The 15,158-nt window shown below is 37.5% G+C and overlaps 1 protein-coding gene across 1 annotated transcript; it reads right to left on the bottom strand.

Annotated features, from left to right (window-relative positions):
* Positions 1–539: 539 nt before the first annotated feature.
* LOC306846098 (cullin-1) lies at positions 540–14,515 on the bottom strand. The gene is made up of 22 exons (XM_079379214.1): positions 14,315–14,515; positions 12,504–12,796; positions 12,243–12,420; positions 10,930–11,097; positions 10,785–10,835; positions 10,593–10,683; positions 10,320–10,483; positions 9,403–9,565; positions 9,192–9,322; positions 8,966–9,073; positions 8,578–8,684; positions 8,437–8,485; positions 8,220–8,351; positions 6,044–6,161; positions 5,879–5,955; positions 5,657–5,788; positions 5,205–5,297; positions 5,054–5,101; positions 4,245–4,327; positions 4,007–4,112; positions 2,745–2,858; positions 540–699 (listed from the first exon to the last, which is right to left on the bottom strand). The coding sequence occupies exons 2-22, from the start codon at positions 12,641–12,643 to the stop codon at positions 619–621; spliced, it is 2,334 nt and encodes a 777-aa protein (XP_079235340.1). The 5' UTR covers positions 12,644–12,796; positions 14,315–14,515; the 3' UTR covers positions 540–618.
* Between the last annotated feature and the right edge of the window lie 643 nt (positions 14,516–15,158).

The raw sequence follows: 15,158 nt of genomic DNA, 5'->3' as shown, positions 1-15,158 counted from the left end.
AGTGACTCCACAGCATCAGAAATACATACAGAAACTTTTAATTCTTTTATTTAACACACATTTAAAAAAGTGAACCACACTATACAAATGGTTTTCCGGTAGCAGGTAACATTGCAGACAACACGTCTACAAACCTGTCCAACTCGTTCGTTCTTGGGACGTGCAGCTAGACGTTGCACTTTTTTCCTAAATTATTTCCTTTCTTCTCTTAAAACATCTCTGCAGCCCCTCATTGCTAAGATTTCAATGCATCCTTGTTCATTTTTTCTTCATTTAAATGTTGATAGGCAATAACATGCTTAATGTGTAGGGTTTATTTCTGATTGGGTTTTTAAAACCGGCAATGTTTTATTTTGCGAGATTAAAGCTCGAGGTCTTTGTTTGTATGTACATTTCCAATGCGGTCTGTCCATAATGCAGGGCAGCAGTAAAGTCCGTCTCTCGCACAAACACATTCACTGACGCGCACACACGGTCCTCTTCTGTTAGTCCTTCTGCTTTTTAAACTCACCACAGGCCGAACATCAAGAGGAATGATATTTATTACCCGAGAGACAACTTAAAAAAAAAAAGTGAGAGACAGACAGACAGTAAAGACGTGGAGGAGCGAAGAAATGTTTAGGCCAAGTAGCTGTAGGTGTCCTTCTCTCCATCCACCCGCTCCAGATATTCCTTCTCTATGAGGATGTCAATGCACTTCTGCAAAACATAACCCAATGTACATATGAGTTCTTCTGTGTTGGCAAAACAGGGTTTCTGCAGGTTTTATGGTGAATTTAAGACCAAGTAAAGAAAGTTTAAAGGAACACTCCACTTTTTTTGAAAACAGGCTCATTTTACAACTCCCCTAGAGTTAAACAGTTGAATTTTACCGTTTTTGAATCCAGCCGATCTCCAGGTCTGGCGATAGCACTTTTAGCTTAGCTTAGCATAGATCATTGAATCGGATTAGACCATTAGCATCTCGCTCAAAAATGAACAAAGAGTTGCGACAATTGTCCTATTTAAAGCTCGAGTCTTCTGTAGTTACATCGTGCACTAAAACCGACCGAAAATGAAAAGTTGCGATTTTCTAGGCCGATATGGCTAGGAACTATACTCTCATTCTGGCGTAATAATCAAGGAACTTTGCTGCCGTACCATGGGTGCAGCAGGCGCAGTGATATGACGCAGTGCCTGAAAGTAGTCCCCGGCTATATCATAACTAGTTACCTAGCTGGGGAGTTGTAAAATGAGCCTATTTTCCAAAAAAGTGGAGTGTTCCTTTAATGAATAAATACCTCAAAATGGCCTCTAAATATAAATGTCTAGGTTGTATTATCAATACTTGAAAGTAAAAAAATAAAAAATAAAAAAAAAATAAAAAAAAAATTAAAAAAACTTCCAACCATAACTTTTACTGTACCTGCAAAAATAAATGTTCTTCCTCAGTATAAAAGTTTCATAAGTCAAGATACATTACTTGAAAAGCTAAATTAATATATAAAGTCTTGCTTTCTGAGAAATGAATCAAACTGGAGTTTATGATTAAAACGAACAAATATCTGTCAATGGGCTCAGAAAAATCACTTTAAAGAGAAAACTAGTTTTCACTGACCCATGACACTTATATTTTCTTGTTTTGAGCATAAACTATTTTGTTGGGTTTCTTAGGCCCCCTTTTTACACTAGTGCATTTTCATTTTAAAACGGCATTTTAGAATGAAAACGATCCTCGTCCACACTGGCGTTTCAGAAACGATCTCCATCTACACTACACAACCGAAAACGCATGCCACGTGACCATTCCTGCAGGTACAACCATAGATTTGCATAGGTAGATTCCCTATTATTTAACCTTGACCCGAATATAAGACAATGTTTTTTTCTTGGAAATACATCTGAAAAAACGCGGTCGTCTTATATTCAGGGTCTACACTTTGACATGTCAATAATACACCCACAACAATAGGTGGCGCCAAACATGCATAAAACGAGTGTGCCAAGAAATAAATTATGTAATCAATAGATATATATACGTAGATGCCTCATCAGCAACTGTTTCTGTTTCTATATGTAAGCCGTCCGGCATATTGTATCGTAAACTTGACATCATTCACCATAGTAATCACTGAATATTCGAAAGATGCCACAATGAACCTACATTATGGTGAATGACGTCAAAAATACCATTCCAAGATGGCGGCTGCATCTAGTGCCTGGAACGGTCAAATAGGGCGTCTTTATATGTCTATGATGCAATGTGTTTTGTAAAGATCGCGAGTGAAAACAAAAGAAAAAGAAAAGCTTACAGTGGCATGAGTCGTGACTCATGTTAGCCTGATGAGACTAAACTTCCTCTGTAAGTGATTTTAAAACATAAGACAGTCCCCAGATTTGAAGACTACAATAAGATTTCACTTCTACTGTTAATAAAATTTAAAATCTGCAGCATTTTCAAAGGTCTCTGTTCTCGACCTTGAAAATGCCGGAGTAGTGTAAAGTTATGCGTTTTAAAACGAAAATGCACTAGTGTAAACGGGGCCTTAGAGAACAAGGCTTAATATGTTCAGTTCATATCTCAAGCAAATGTATCTTGATTTAAGGATGTTTAGATATTTGGATTGGAAAAAGAAAAATTGGGAGGAAGATTTTTTTTGCATTGCAGTGCATTTGAGGAAGGGCAAATTAAGACTTTTTAATAGTCACAGAAACCCTGTAAAAACTGTTAAGCAGACTAGAATTGTAGAACAGGATCAACTGACCTTGATTACAGGAACTCTGGGTTTGAACCGGGAGGAGAGCTGATTCAGAACCTCAGCCAGAAGCTGCTGATGCTTCAGAACCTTCCTCATTTTCATGATTCTCACTATGGCCGCCTGCACATAGAGGAACACTTAAACATAGAATGCTATTTCAAACACACATAACTAATACTTTGACTATTTTTTGCAATATTTACTGAATGTGTGTTTTTTTTTTTTGACAGAAATTAATACTTTTATTCCGCAAGAACTCACTAAATTGATCAAAAGTGACAGTAAAGACTAGGGCTGTAGGGCTGTGCAAATAATTGAATTTGATTATCATGCGCATCTAGTCAGTAAAACCGGTTTCTTTAGTAGTTAATCGCCATCACCTGCTTTCAAATGGAGCGGGAATTACTAAACAGAACCATAATTCACTGACAAGCTAGGCAATTTCGTATTCATAATCGAAGGCGATATTGCCTATCTTGTGGGTGAACTATGGCTCTGTGTAGTAATTCCCGCTCCATTTGAATGCAGGTGATGGAGATTTACTGCCAATCACTGAACTGGCTTTACTGACGAGATGCGCATGATAATCGAATTCTATTTAATTAATAGAAAAGTAAAGACATTTATAATGTTACCAAAGATTTTATTTAAAATAAATGCTATTCTTTCAAACTTTCCATTCATTAAATTATCCTGAAAAAGTCAAATGTATCACAGTTTCCACAAAAATACTAAGCAGCACAACTGTTTTCAACAATCAGAAATGTTTCTTGAGCAGCAAATCAGCGTATTAGAATGATTTCTGGAGGATCATGTGACACTGAAGACTGGAGTAACGATGCTGAAAATTCAGCTTTGATCACAGGGATAAATTATATTTTCACATATGTGACCCTGGACCAAAAAACTGGAATCTGAGGGTGCAAAAAACACAAAATATTGACCAAAAATTGCCTTTAAAGTTGTCCAAATGAAGTTCTCAGCAATGCATATTACTAATCAAAAATGAAGTTGATATATTTACGGTAATAAATTTACTAAATATCTTCATGGAACATGATCTTTAATTAATATCCTAATGATTTTTGGCATAAAAAAATGATAATTTTGACCCATACAATATATTTTTGGCTATTTCTACAAATATACCCCAGCGATTTAAAACTGGTTTTGTGCTTTTAACTTTATTCCTAAATATTACCGTTTTTACTATATTTTTCATCAAATACATTCAGCCTTGGTGAACATAGGAGACTTGGCCATGATACCTGAATCAGGAGTTTCCTGTCCTCTTCAATGTTTTTATGGGTCGTTTCCTGTTCCTGTTTCTGCTCGGTCTTCATTGGCACGTTAATGTTCACTCTTAGTTTTTTACTGGGGAGAAAATGCCTCATCCATCAATATTCACAAATTAATTTGCTCTGCTACATTCTAAAACACAAAATGTGAAACATTAAATATAGATTCATAACTGTTTGCAAGACGAGATGCACTCAAATGACCTACTTTTTATAGCCCAGGAAGAGTTTTATGAGGGTGTCGGGTTTGAATTCCACTTCATCCACGTTTGCGTTCTCGTCCTCAAGAACCTGCATAGAAATACATTAAAGATTACAACTGAAAACATCTGCAAATACACAGTTGTGAAGTGAAGTGACATACTGCCAAGTATGGTGACCCATACTCGGAATTCGTGCTCTGCATTTAACCCATCCAACGTGCACACACACAGCAGTGAACACACACACCGTGAACACACACCCGGAGCAGTGGGCAGCCATTTATGCAGTGCCTTGCTCAAGGGCACCTCAGTCGTGGTATTGAGGGTGGAGAGAGCGCTGGACATTCACTCCCCCCACCTACAATCCCTGCCGGCCCGAGACTCGAACCCGCAACCTTTGGTTTCGCAACGACTCTCTAACCATTAGGCCACGACTTCCCAGTTACATTAAGTATTAGCTTGTGTTGAGTCAACATGAAATGGTAGTCATTTCAAAAATATAAGGAAGGTCTTCCACTGGAAAATCCAAAGAAAATTAATTATATTGTGAATAGTGGGAGTTCCATAGCAAAATGGAGCATGAGTGGATTAAGAAGGATTACCCAAATAACACCTAAATAGCTGTTTGGCTATTGGTTAACAGTATTCATGGCCTTGATGACATAAGCAGAAAAGGAAAGTTGTTTCAGAGGTTGATTAATTATATATTTTTTTTTAAATGCTTTGAGAAAAGAGGCTTAATTGTCATTTTACTTCATAATGACTTTGCAGGAATTGTTTTGATTAAAGACAAAAAAAAAAAAAACATGCTTACCAGCAACTTGGATTTCAATAAAATTTGCAAAACCTGCACCAATATGTCCTAAAATACATAAAAAAGGCTGTTAGTGTGCAAAATCAACATCTGACTGATATCTGGATCTTGTTTTAGCATGATCATAGAGAGTCCTCTTTTATTTCCTTACTATTTTGATCTGTGTGCTGTCCGTCAGCTGCTGAACTGTATAAACGTCTTCTGTGTTATACTGCAGTAGAATGGCCATCTGAAATGTAGATGCCTGTAAGGAAACACACAAAAAGTCTTATTAATATTCATGCACTATTAATGGACTAATTACCTTATAATTGGATTATACCAATACAATTAATAACTCTTTTAGTGCATATTTAGCAAATTCACACAACCGTTCAAAAGTTTACAATCAGTAACATTCCTTTTCTGAATTAAACTAATACTTTTAGTCAGCAAGGATGCATTAAATTGAACAAAAGTGACATTAAAGACGTTAATAATGTAATAAAAGATTTCTATTATAACGTGCCATGTTCATTTATAACATACTATAAAATGCTGTTCTTTTAAACTTTCTATTCATCAAAGGACCCTGAAAAAATGCACCACAGTTTCTTGTCAGACCTGTAAGGTGTAGCGGTTTTTGAAGCAGTTGGTGACCAGTTCTCCTTTGGACAGATGGTAAAGCCAGGTGAGCTTTCGGCCGCTGTGTCTGCTGGCATAGAAGGCTGTGAACCTTTGGTAGCTCCTCTCCAACTGTGTCGGAAGAGACAGATCACGGATTTACAAAAACATTGGAAGGACCAAGAACGAGTGATTTACATACACGCCTATTTGTTTTACTACCTCAGATGGCAGAGCAAATGTGCAGGACTGCTGGAAGGGCCATGACCCCGAGCTCAACACCTGGATACTGAAGTCCACTAGAAGCAACACAACATTTGTAAAGGACTTCAACCACAAATGGCAGTATTTCATACAGCAGCAAAGAAGAGTGCAGCTCATCCTTACGGTCTAAAGGCTCAGAGTTTGTGAGGTGCTTCTTGAACTGTTCGTTGAGGTCTTTGCTGACTCCAATGTCCTGGAACATGCGCTGGAGTTTCGATGTGTATTCAAAGCCACACGCTTGCTAAAAAATGACAAACAAAACAGTGTTAGACACAACCACTGATGACGGAACCAAAACTACAAAAAGGACATGGACACCACCAGGGTCAACATTCAACATCGCGTCATATTACGTCACATAAGGGAGTCGTGTGCCGCACTCTGCTTTGAGCGCGCGCGAGTCAGTGTGCTTTCGGTAGTTATTTTTATATCAATTTATCATTGTCATGGTAAATTATTGTGTTTGTGGAGGTTATAGGACGGTATCTTCCGGGCCTCGGTGCGTTAGTGCAGCTGAAGAGACTGGACTTCACTAATGCATCTGCTTCAAACACCGCGGTGGTGTGTAACTTAACAGATGTGATGGAGGCCAAATGGAAAAGCATGATCAGCAGTGAATGTGATCTAAACTTGTGTTTGCTTCTCCCAGCATATGTCGTCTGAGAGAGGAATACTGCAGGTCACCACAGGCTCCAGGAGAACACAGCACTGTCTTGTCCACTACACCTGCTCCTCTCTCCAGATCCCTCCAGAGGATCAACATGATGAGGCTGTTGGTGTATCTCTAGCACAGCCTTCACCATTTAACACACTTTAACAACACATTGAGACTGAAAGATTGTTAAATGTTTTTAAATGGGTCAGATGGTATTTCTTTTGGTAGTATATGTTTGGTACATCTACATATACACACACACACATACACATATACATATATATATAAACAGTTGAAATGTTGTGTTTTGAGTTGGGTATTAACAGTGCTATGAAATAATATTTATGATTTAGTGCTGTATAAATAAAACTGAATTGAATTAACCATAAATGCAGATCTGCTTGATTGTGATTTTATTTTTTATTGATTGTCAACAAAATGGGGCCATTCAAAACCTTTATAAAGTCCTCCTTCCTCTGTAAACTATCTTCTAATGGCTGACACAACACATGCACCATAGACCCAGCGGACAACTTATCTGAATGCTATCATTATTGATCGTGTTATACCAATGGCGACCTAAACAGAGTTAACTTGTAATTGAGAATCAAAATTATTCAGACTGTTTTAATATTAAAATCTTTAACAATGTATTTATACATGTATACAAGTATTTAGCTTAGAGTAATAAATTATTTCTGCCCTAAAACATGTGTCTGCTGGCCTGGAGAGGTCTATGCTTTCCTCGCATTTCCCACACAAGCACCTATGAATCAAAAACGTGTTTATCTCTCTCTCCTGCGGTGATAAGAAACCACTATCACGTAACGTTAGTGTCGGATATTAACGAGTGTGACACGCCTGATCAACGCTTATTAATTTCTATTACTGGTAAGTATCAATACTAGCATTGCCATTGCCTGATTACATTAGCTAACGTGTGTATATCTGTAAGCTAACACTGATCTCTCACCAAACACCTGCCCTGTTCTCCTCACATCAACTCAATTTGTCTTCTCTGACCGTTGTTCTGTCTAATCCTGGCCTGTCCTGCTCGCATGGCTGCATAGCAGGCTCATCATTTTATCTGTGGTCCGTCATACGAGTGTAAATACACATTTAAAATTTCCTCAGCGTCTGAACTGTCATTGCGATCCATTGTTTTAAATGGACCGCTCTCCCTTTTGATGCGTCACTTCCGGTTTTGGTTTCAGATGCGGAAGTAAAATTCTCTCACAAAAACGACTCCACAAGCCTTAATAGCGTATTTTAAAGTATATTTTAAAGAAAATCTAGTTCCTACAGTATTTTTCTATACATCGACTCACTGGAGTCTCTAACCTGCAACATGTCCTTTAACAGAGAATGCTGATAAACTTATAAAATGTATAATGTGATTGCAATCCAAGTCGCTTTGGATAGGTGTTGTTAGGTGTTGTTAAAGGCATCTGCCAAATGCATAAATGTAAATGTAAAACGTAAAAGAGTGATTTGATAGAGAAAATGCTACTGTCACATAAAAGGCAAGAAGTAAAAAACTATTTAAAAAATATACTTAAAATAAATATTCAAGACTTGTTTTTCATACAAATTCTCACTGAATGACAAGAAAGAAGTTCCTAAGCTGTGGAAGAACTGTTGCACCTTTAGTTTGGAGATCATGCTGGCCTCTGCGTCGTCGCTGGCGCTGTTCTGATGGACCAGACGCTTAGCCAGCATCTTCGCATAGAACTTCTGGAACACATCTTTGTCCTCAATATACTTAAACACCACCATCTACAAAAAAGGAACAGTAGATCAATAGACAAAACAGAATCTTGCAAAAATTGCTGTGAAAGTGCAAAGTTTTGTAAAAACGCACCACTTGATTCAGAGTGTCTTCAAGTTCTGCCTCCTCTGGGTTTTTGGAGCTGAAATATCAGACAGAGATTTTCATTCAGTACAGGGATTTAGTAACACATTTACAGTGTGTGCCAACAGACAGAGAAACCTAAACACACACCTCTTCTTGAGCAGAGAGTCGCAGTATCTGGCCAGCAGTTCTGGAGATTTGCTGGAGGACTGAACCATCTTTGTAACAGCATTATTATTGATGAAGCGCCCACAAGCCTGAACAGACAAATTACATGTTTGAATACTTTCAATATCCAAAAGCTACCAAAGTCCTAAAGATAAAATATGACTAGATATAAAAAAAAAAAAAATATCTACATGAAAAATATCAACTAGATGTACATTACTATAATTAGAAAATGAATGTAGTGCAATCTTCTGCATATCAGAAAACAAATTATACTATTATAATATATATCTATATATATATATATATATATATATATATATATCTATATATCTATAGATATATATATATAAATAAAAGATGGCCATACCTTGTCAAGAGCAGCCACAAAACCAGCATCATTGTTGAACGCTGACATCACCAGGGCATTGTACTTCTTGTGGACATCCAGAATTGTCTGCACATACATTTTGGGGTCCTAAAAGAACATCACAAAACTCATAGCGGTTAAAACATGCATTGTCAGAAAGATCACATCTAAAGAATGATGATCTTCAAGCTAGACAGCATGTACAACACAAACCAAACAGACTCACGTTGAGAGCAGACTCGCCACATTTCTCGATGGCTGCTAAGCCTTGATTATAAATGTGCGTCTCCAGAAGTTTCTTTAGCTCTCCCAATCCATCAGTGATCCGTGACACAAGATTGTACATGCGACCAAGATCTACGTAGAGAGAAAGAAGAAATCGTGGTTGTAACTCATGTACAGATGAACAGACATTCAGTTTTCACTGTGGTTCACACCTTCATTCTTGTCTGCGTCCAGAAGGTTCTGGAACTCGGTGTGGAAGATCTCCAGGTGCTTCTCGATGAGAACCTGCTCACATTTCCTGGCCAGCTCATCCTGTGTGCTCTCATGAAGGTAAACCTGCACTCTCCTCTGCTCCTCCAGCAAACGTGCCTCAGCCTGCAAAACACACAGATCAACTCTTCAAACTCACACTAGGATGGGGCGAAACAGGTAAACAAAATAAGACATGCTAAAACACACTAATAAATAAAACACACTAATACTCAAAAGTTTTTGAAAAGAGGTCTCTTATGCTCGCATTTATATGATCAAAATACAGTAAAAACAGTAACAGTGTGAAACATTATCATTTGAAATAACTGTTTTCGATTTGAGAACATTTTCAAATGTAATTTATTCCTGTGATGTGAAACTGAATTATCAGCATCATTACTATTCTAAGTGAAAAAGTAATACTATAAAGTTAAAAAGTAATACTAATACTATAGAAAGTAAAAAAGAACAGCATTTATAAAATATATATATTTTTTATTTTAAATGTCTTTTCTCTCACTTTTGATCAATTTAATGCATCACAGCTGAATAAATCTATCAATTACTTAAATGTAAATAAATAATAAATATTATTCATTTATTTTTAATCAAACCAACATTCATTTAGACCAAACAGCCATTAAAGACAAGCAGATATAAAATGCAGCAAAAATCCAGTGAAAATTCTATCACAATGAAGAAATAAATTTGTTAATAAATATATAATTAAATTTTTTATGTACTAATATCATGATAAAATGATAAAAGTAATATTTACCTGCATAATAATTTTTTACCAAAACATTATCAAATAGAAATGATTGAATAAAATAAATATATAAATATTTTTTTAAATGTTAAGCTATTTTTTCTGCACCTTCTTCATGTACTCGGTAACAGGATTCTGTTGCAAGAACTCTGTGCTTTCCCTCGTGTAAAACCGTTCAGTGTCTGCCAGGAACTGAGTCTCAAAGTATTCCTTGTAGACTGACAGAGTGGGACCTTTAGCGAAGGCATCGTCCTCATTGAGACCCAACTCAACTGTGAGACATAGAGAGGAACATTTCTGAGCAACTGCACGGTTTCTAAAGTCATGTATCACAGACTCAAACAAGCAATGAAATCCATCATGACGTAAACGATGCCACACCATAGGACTGGACCACGCCACTGATGAGTCTAGTGTTGATGGTTTCTCCGTTCCTCTCCTTCTCGATCAGCTTCAATACTGCATTTGTGACCTAAGAACACAGGCACCATAAAAGACATTTTTTAGAATTAACCTCACCTTGTCCTACATGAAGTCTTTTTTTTTTTTTTTTTTAAATGTTTCCAATCATACCTGCTTATTCAGAGGCCGAAACAAACATTCCCTCCACGTCACCAGAGCAAGCTAGAAAAACACACGCACACAACAAATAAAGATGTGCAATTGTTTATGAATTGAAATTGTGCAGTAATGCAAAAGAAAAGCAAGGAGTGCTTACAGAGTAGATTTCATAGATCCCTTTCCGGCCCTCGTCGCACTCCCGGCGCACCCAGTGGCGGTTGAGGTAAGCACAGATCCCATTGAGCACTTTACTGGAGAACCTGTAATCCTCCCACTGCTGTGTGTAGAACTTCAGAACGCTCTCGTCCATCAGATCCTCTCCATCCTGAAGACAACAGTCAAAGAAATCTGTTCACTGGGAGTTTCAATTTAAGTGTTCTTAAATGAAGTTGTTGTAACTGGTCTACAGCTTGTTAAGAAAGCATCTGCTTAGTTGTTTTATTAAGGACAAAATATTTATGGTACTTAAGTCCTACTTGTAGAGTCTCTTAGTGGGCTTATAGACTTCTTTAGACAACCTTTATTAAATAAAGATGAGTAATAATAATATAGACTCATTTAAGTCTATATTGGGATATATCTATATATGGGAAGTCGTGGCCTAATGGTTAGAGAGTCGGACTCGTAATCGAAAGGTTGTGGGTTCGAGTCTCGGGCCGGCAGGGATTGTAGGTGGGGGGAGTGAATGTCCAGCGCTCTCTCCACCCTCAATACCACGACTGAGGTGCCCTTGAGCAAGGCACCGAACCCACAACTGCTCCCCGGGCGCCGCAGCATAAATGGCTGCCCACTGCTCCGGGTGTGTGTTCACGGTGTGTGTGTGTGTGTGTGTGTGTGTGCATTTGTTCACTACTCACTGCTGTGTGTGTGCACTTGGATGGGTTAAACGCAGAGCACCAATTTCGAGTATGGGTCACCATACTTGACAATACGTCACGACGACTCATTTTGGTCATCAATCTACGCAATATCACATTCATTATCACAGATGAATCGCCTTCGATTAATGAACATGATATTGTGTAGCTTGTCAGTGAACTACGGCTCATGCCGGCTTAAATGCCGCTCCATTTGAAAGCAGGTGATGGAGATTTACCGCTAATCACAGAAACCGATGCGCATGATCATCGCGTTCGATATATATCACCCAGCCCTATTTCAACATAGACAATAATAATAATTGTCTCTTGAGTACCAAAATATTATTATGATTTCAGAAGGATCATGTGACACTGAAGACTGGAGTAATGAAGCTGAAAATTTAGCTTTGAATCTCATGAATAAATTACTTCTTGAAATATACTCAAATAAAAAAACAGATATTTTAAATTGTAAAACTATTTCACAATATTACCATTTTTACTGTATTTTTAATCAAAGAAATTCAGCCTTGGCCAGCATAACAAACTTTGTTCAAATATAATAACACTGAGATATTGTACGGACTATAACTCTATTTTTGAAATGTACCTTTAGTAAGTTTGTAAGGTAATTCTTCAGAAATTCCTTCAATCTCTTGTAGAGTTCCAGCCCCACAAACTGAGCTCCTCCAGGTGTGGGGGTTTTCTTCGAAGGTTTGGACGGGGGGGCACCTGCACCGCGGGCCTGATTCGACTGATGCACACTAGTGCAATAATTATACACGTGACTGAAAATCAGGAAGTTAAGGACACAACAGACACTGGACAAATTTTTGAAGTAAATTACAAATGAAACCGCAATTGAGGATACGTGTAGAGCTCCATGTAGCGTGACTTGGCCATGCTCTGGCGGGTGTACACCTGCTGGATCCCCGACCGCAGATCATCCCAGATCTGGTCCAGCCCGATCTGCTTCAGACCGTGAGGGGTCTGGGTTCGGTTAGACGACATCGTCTCGGCCCTGCCGTTGCGCGTCTGACGCTCCTCCTGACGTTTGATTGGTTCTCGTGCCTGTCACTCAAGAGCTACTCCTCCATAGGGTCAAGTGGTGAGAGAGGACGAGGAGGGGCGACCTCAGGGAACAGTGACAGACAGGAAAGAAACCTGTGAGGAACAAAAAAGAGAAATACATAGATACATTTGAGCAAACGAGTTTCTTATGTGTAGTCTGCGTCAATTAATGATAGAAAACTAACAGGAATCTGTTATCAGATGCCGATTCTGCTGATATATCTCATAAAGGTAGCAGCACTAGTATTTCCTGGGATAAACATTCCATGTATGGAATCTACTGTTCATTATATCCTGGGGTTTCCTTCTTGTATCCATGGCAACAACTCAAGGAACAGGAAAATATATTCCGCTAGGAGCTCCGAGCTGCAGCCGGTGCTGTAACCAAGCAAACTAACAGTGTTCTGCCATTAGATCATGACTTACAGTGATCTACCCAGATTTTATCATTTTCAATCGGTTAATTACAAAATAACACCATATACATCCACTCTATTGTAATTAGAATTAACTGTAATTTTGTAGCACAAACATTTAATAATAGATTATATAAATATTTCTCTAATCTATAACAGATTTTTAATATTACTTTTATCTATTATGGATAAAATAATATATTAGATAAAGCATAATATATACTAGATTGTTTTAATATTGTTTTATATATTAGTAAATATTATATTATTAATTGGTCTACAATAGAGAAATAGATTAGTTATCTTTGCTGCTAAGGTTTGGCATTTTCTAACCAAGATTACATTCATTTAATCAAAAATACAAGGAAAATGGTAATGTTTATATATGCAAACATTTGGGGGAAGTATGATTTTTAAAAGAAATGTAGAAAATAAATTAAATTAATACCTCTATTCCACAAGAGTGCACTAAATTGATCAAAAGTGAGAGTAAAAACATTTATAATGTTAAAAAAATATGTCAAATGAATGCATATAATGGACGATTTTAATAGAAAAAAAAGTGATTAAAATATTATTTTAATTATTACCTGTTCATGTCATGTGTGCATGTTACACACACACACAGGCAAAGGATGGTTCAAACTAATGCTGCAATTATTGTTCACTGCTAAATTAATCCGATTTCTCATCTCTAACGATCTCCTCCTTTGACTGACCCTCATGTGAGCCTGTCTACACTGAGAGTGAGCGATGTGTCAAATCTGGACAACCAGCTTCATTTCTCACAATGTGAGCGATGTAGTTTAATCGAGGTTCATCATGAACAACCGCATCAGGAGAGCCATCGAGGGCGATTCATGCGTTACCAATGTACTGATGTGCACGTGCTTTAGCGTAATGTTGATGTTTTCAGTACAGCAGTCACTCCCTGCGTCCAAAAATATCTCACACACAATTAAAAGTTGCTTAATCGTATGTGCTTCATGTAAACACAATCTGATTGAAGAGGCCTCACTTCAAAACACACCATAGATACTCTGTAAAACACGCAGAGACCCCTTAATGCAAGTCAGGAGAATATAAGTACATAATGCAGTAGTACTTACGATAAAAATATATTAATAATCGCTGATAAGTGTGTGTTTGTGTTCAGGATTAAAGCTAAAGCTAACCGCTAATCTCGCGCTCTTACCATCATCCAGAAAGAACGACACACGTAAACATGAATCTCCAACACCGCTCCGGATCCTGATTAACAATATTCCCTTTTATTTAGAAGCTTAAGTTGCGAGCTTTATTTTCTTCTTATAAAATAAAAATAACGCCGCCGACACAACGAACACAGAAAAACTCCGTCAGCGCGTGCTCACGGAAACACGGTCCCCCGGAAACTGAGACCGACTCCGTTAACAAGCGCGCCGCCCGGCAACAGCGGCTGTGATCAAAGGTTCCGCCTCAGTTTGGTGTCATCCGAATTATGTGAGAAATTAATAATTGGGATAATAATTATACGAATAACAGATTTGGACTTTGACCGTTTATATATGCACAAATGTTCTCTATTTATATCTCACTGGACAGAATTCGGTGCACAACGACAACTAACTTGATTATTAACTAGGCATACTATTCTACTATTCAAAATAGTATATCATAATCATCTTATTTTGTATCAAAGTATCATTACTATCTGATACCATAATTTTCCATAGAACCACCACTGTACTAGTTTGATATAGACATAAACCTACTGTTTACTGAAACTAAGGTGACTATTATAAGCAGGCTTCAGAGAAAAAATAATATAAACACAAAAAGTGTACAATATGACTTCTTTAAGTTTAACATGAACGATAATGATTGTAATAATAACGAGAGGACCGTATTAAACACAACTCACAAAAATCTGGTCTTTTTTGTTACAAAAACAATCCAGTAGTTTATTGAGATTTGCACCCAGTCAACACGTGAGATCATGCGATGATCACAGTGAGATCACACAATCCTCATACTGTGATCCTCACCATGTGAGTACA

The sequence above is a fragment of the Barbus barbus genome, assembly GCF_936440315.1.
Source record: "Barbus barbus genome assembly, chromosome: 26".
NCBI classification, from domain to species: Eukaryota; Metazoa; Chordata; class Actinopteri; order Cypriniformes; family Cyprinidae; genus Barbus; species Barbus barbus.
Note: the sequence above shows the minus strand (reverse complement) of the source record. Positions and strands in the feature narration are given on the sequence as shown.

Coding starts and splice junctions, on each gene's coding strand:
- LOC306846098 (XM_079379214.1), bottom strand. CDS start 12,643: ATGTCGTCTAACCGAACCCAGACCCCTCACGGTCTGAAGCAGATCGGG. Junction 10,684..10,784: donor TTCGGCCTCTGAATAAGCAG/GTATGATTGGAA, acceptor CTGTGTTCTTAG/GTCACAAATGCAGTATTGAA. Junction 8,486..8,577: donor GACTCTCTGCTCAAGAAGAG/GTGTGTGTTTAG, acceptor CTGATATTTCAG/CTCCAAAAACCCAGAGGAGG.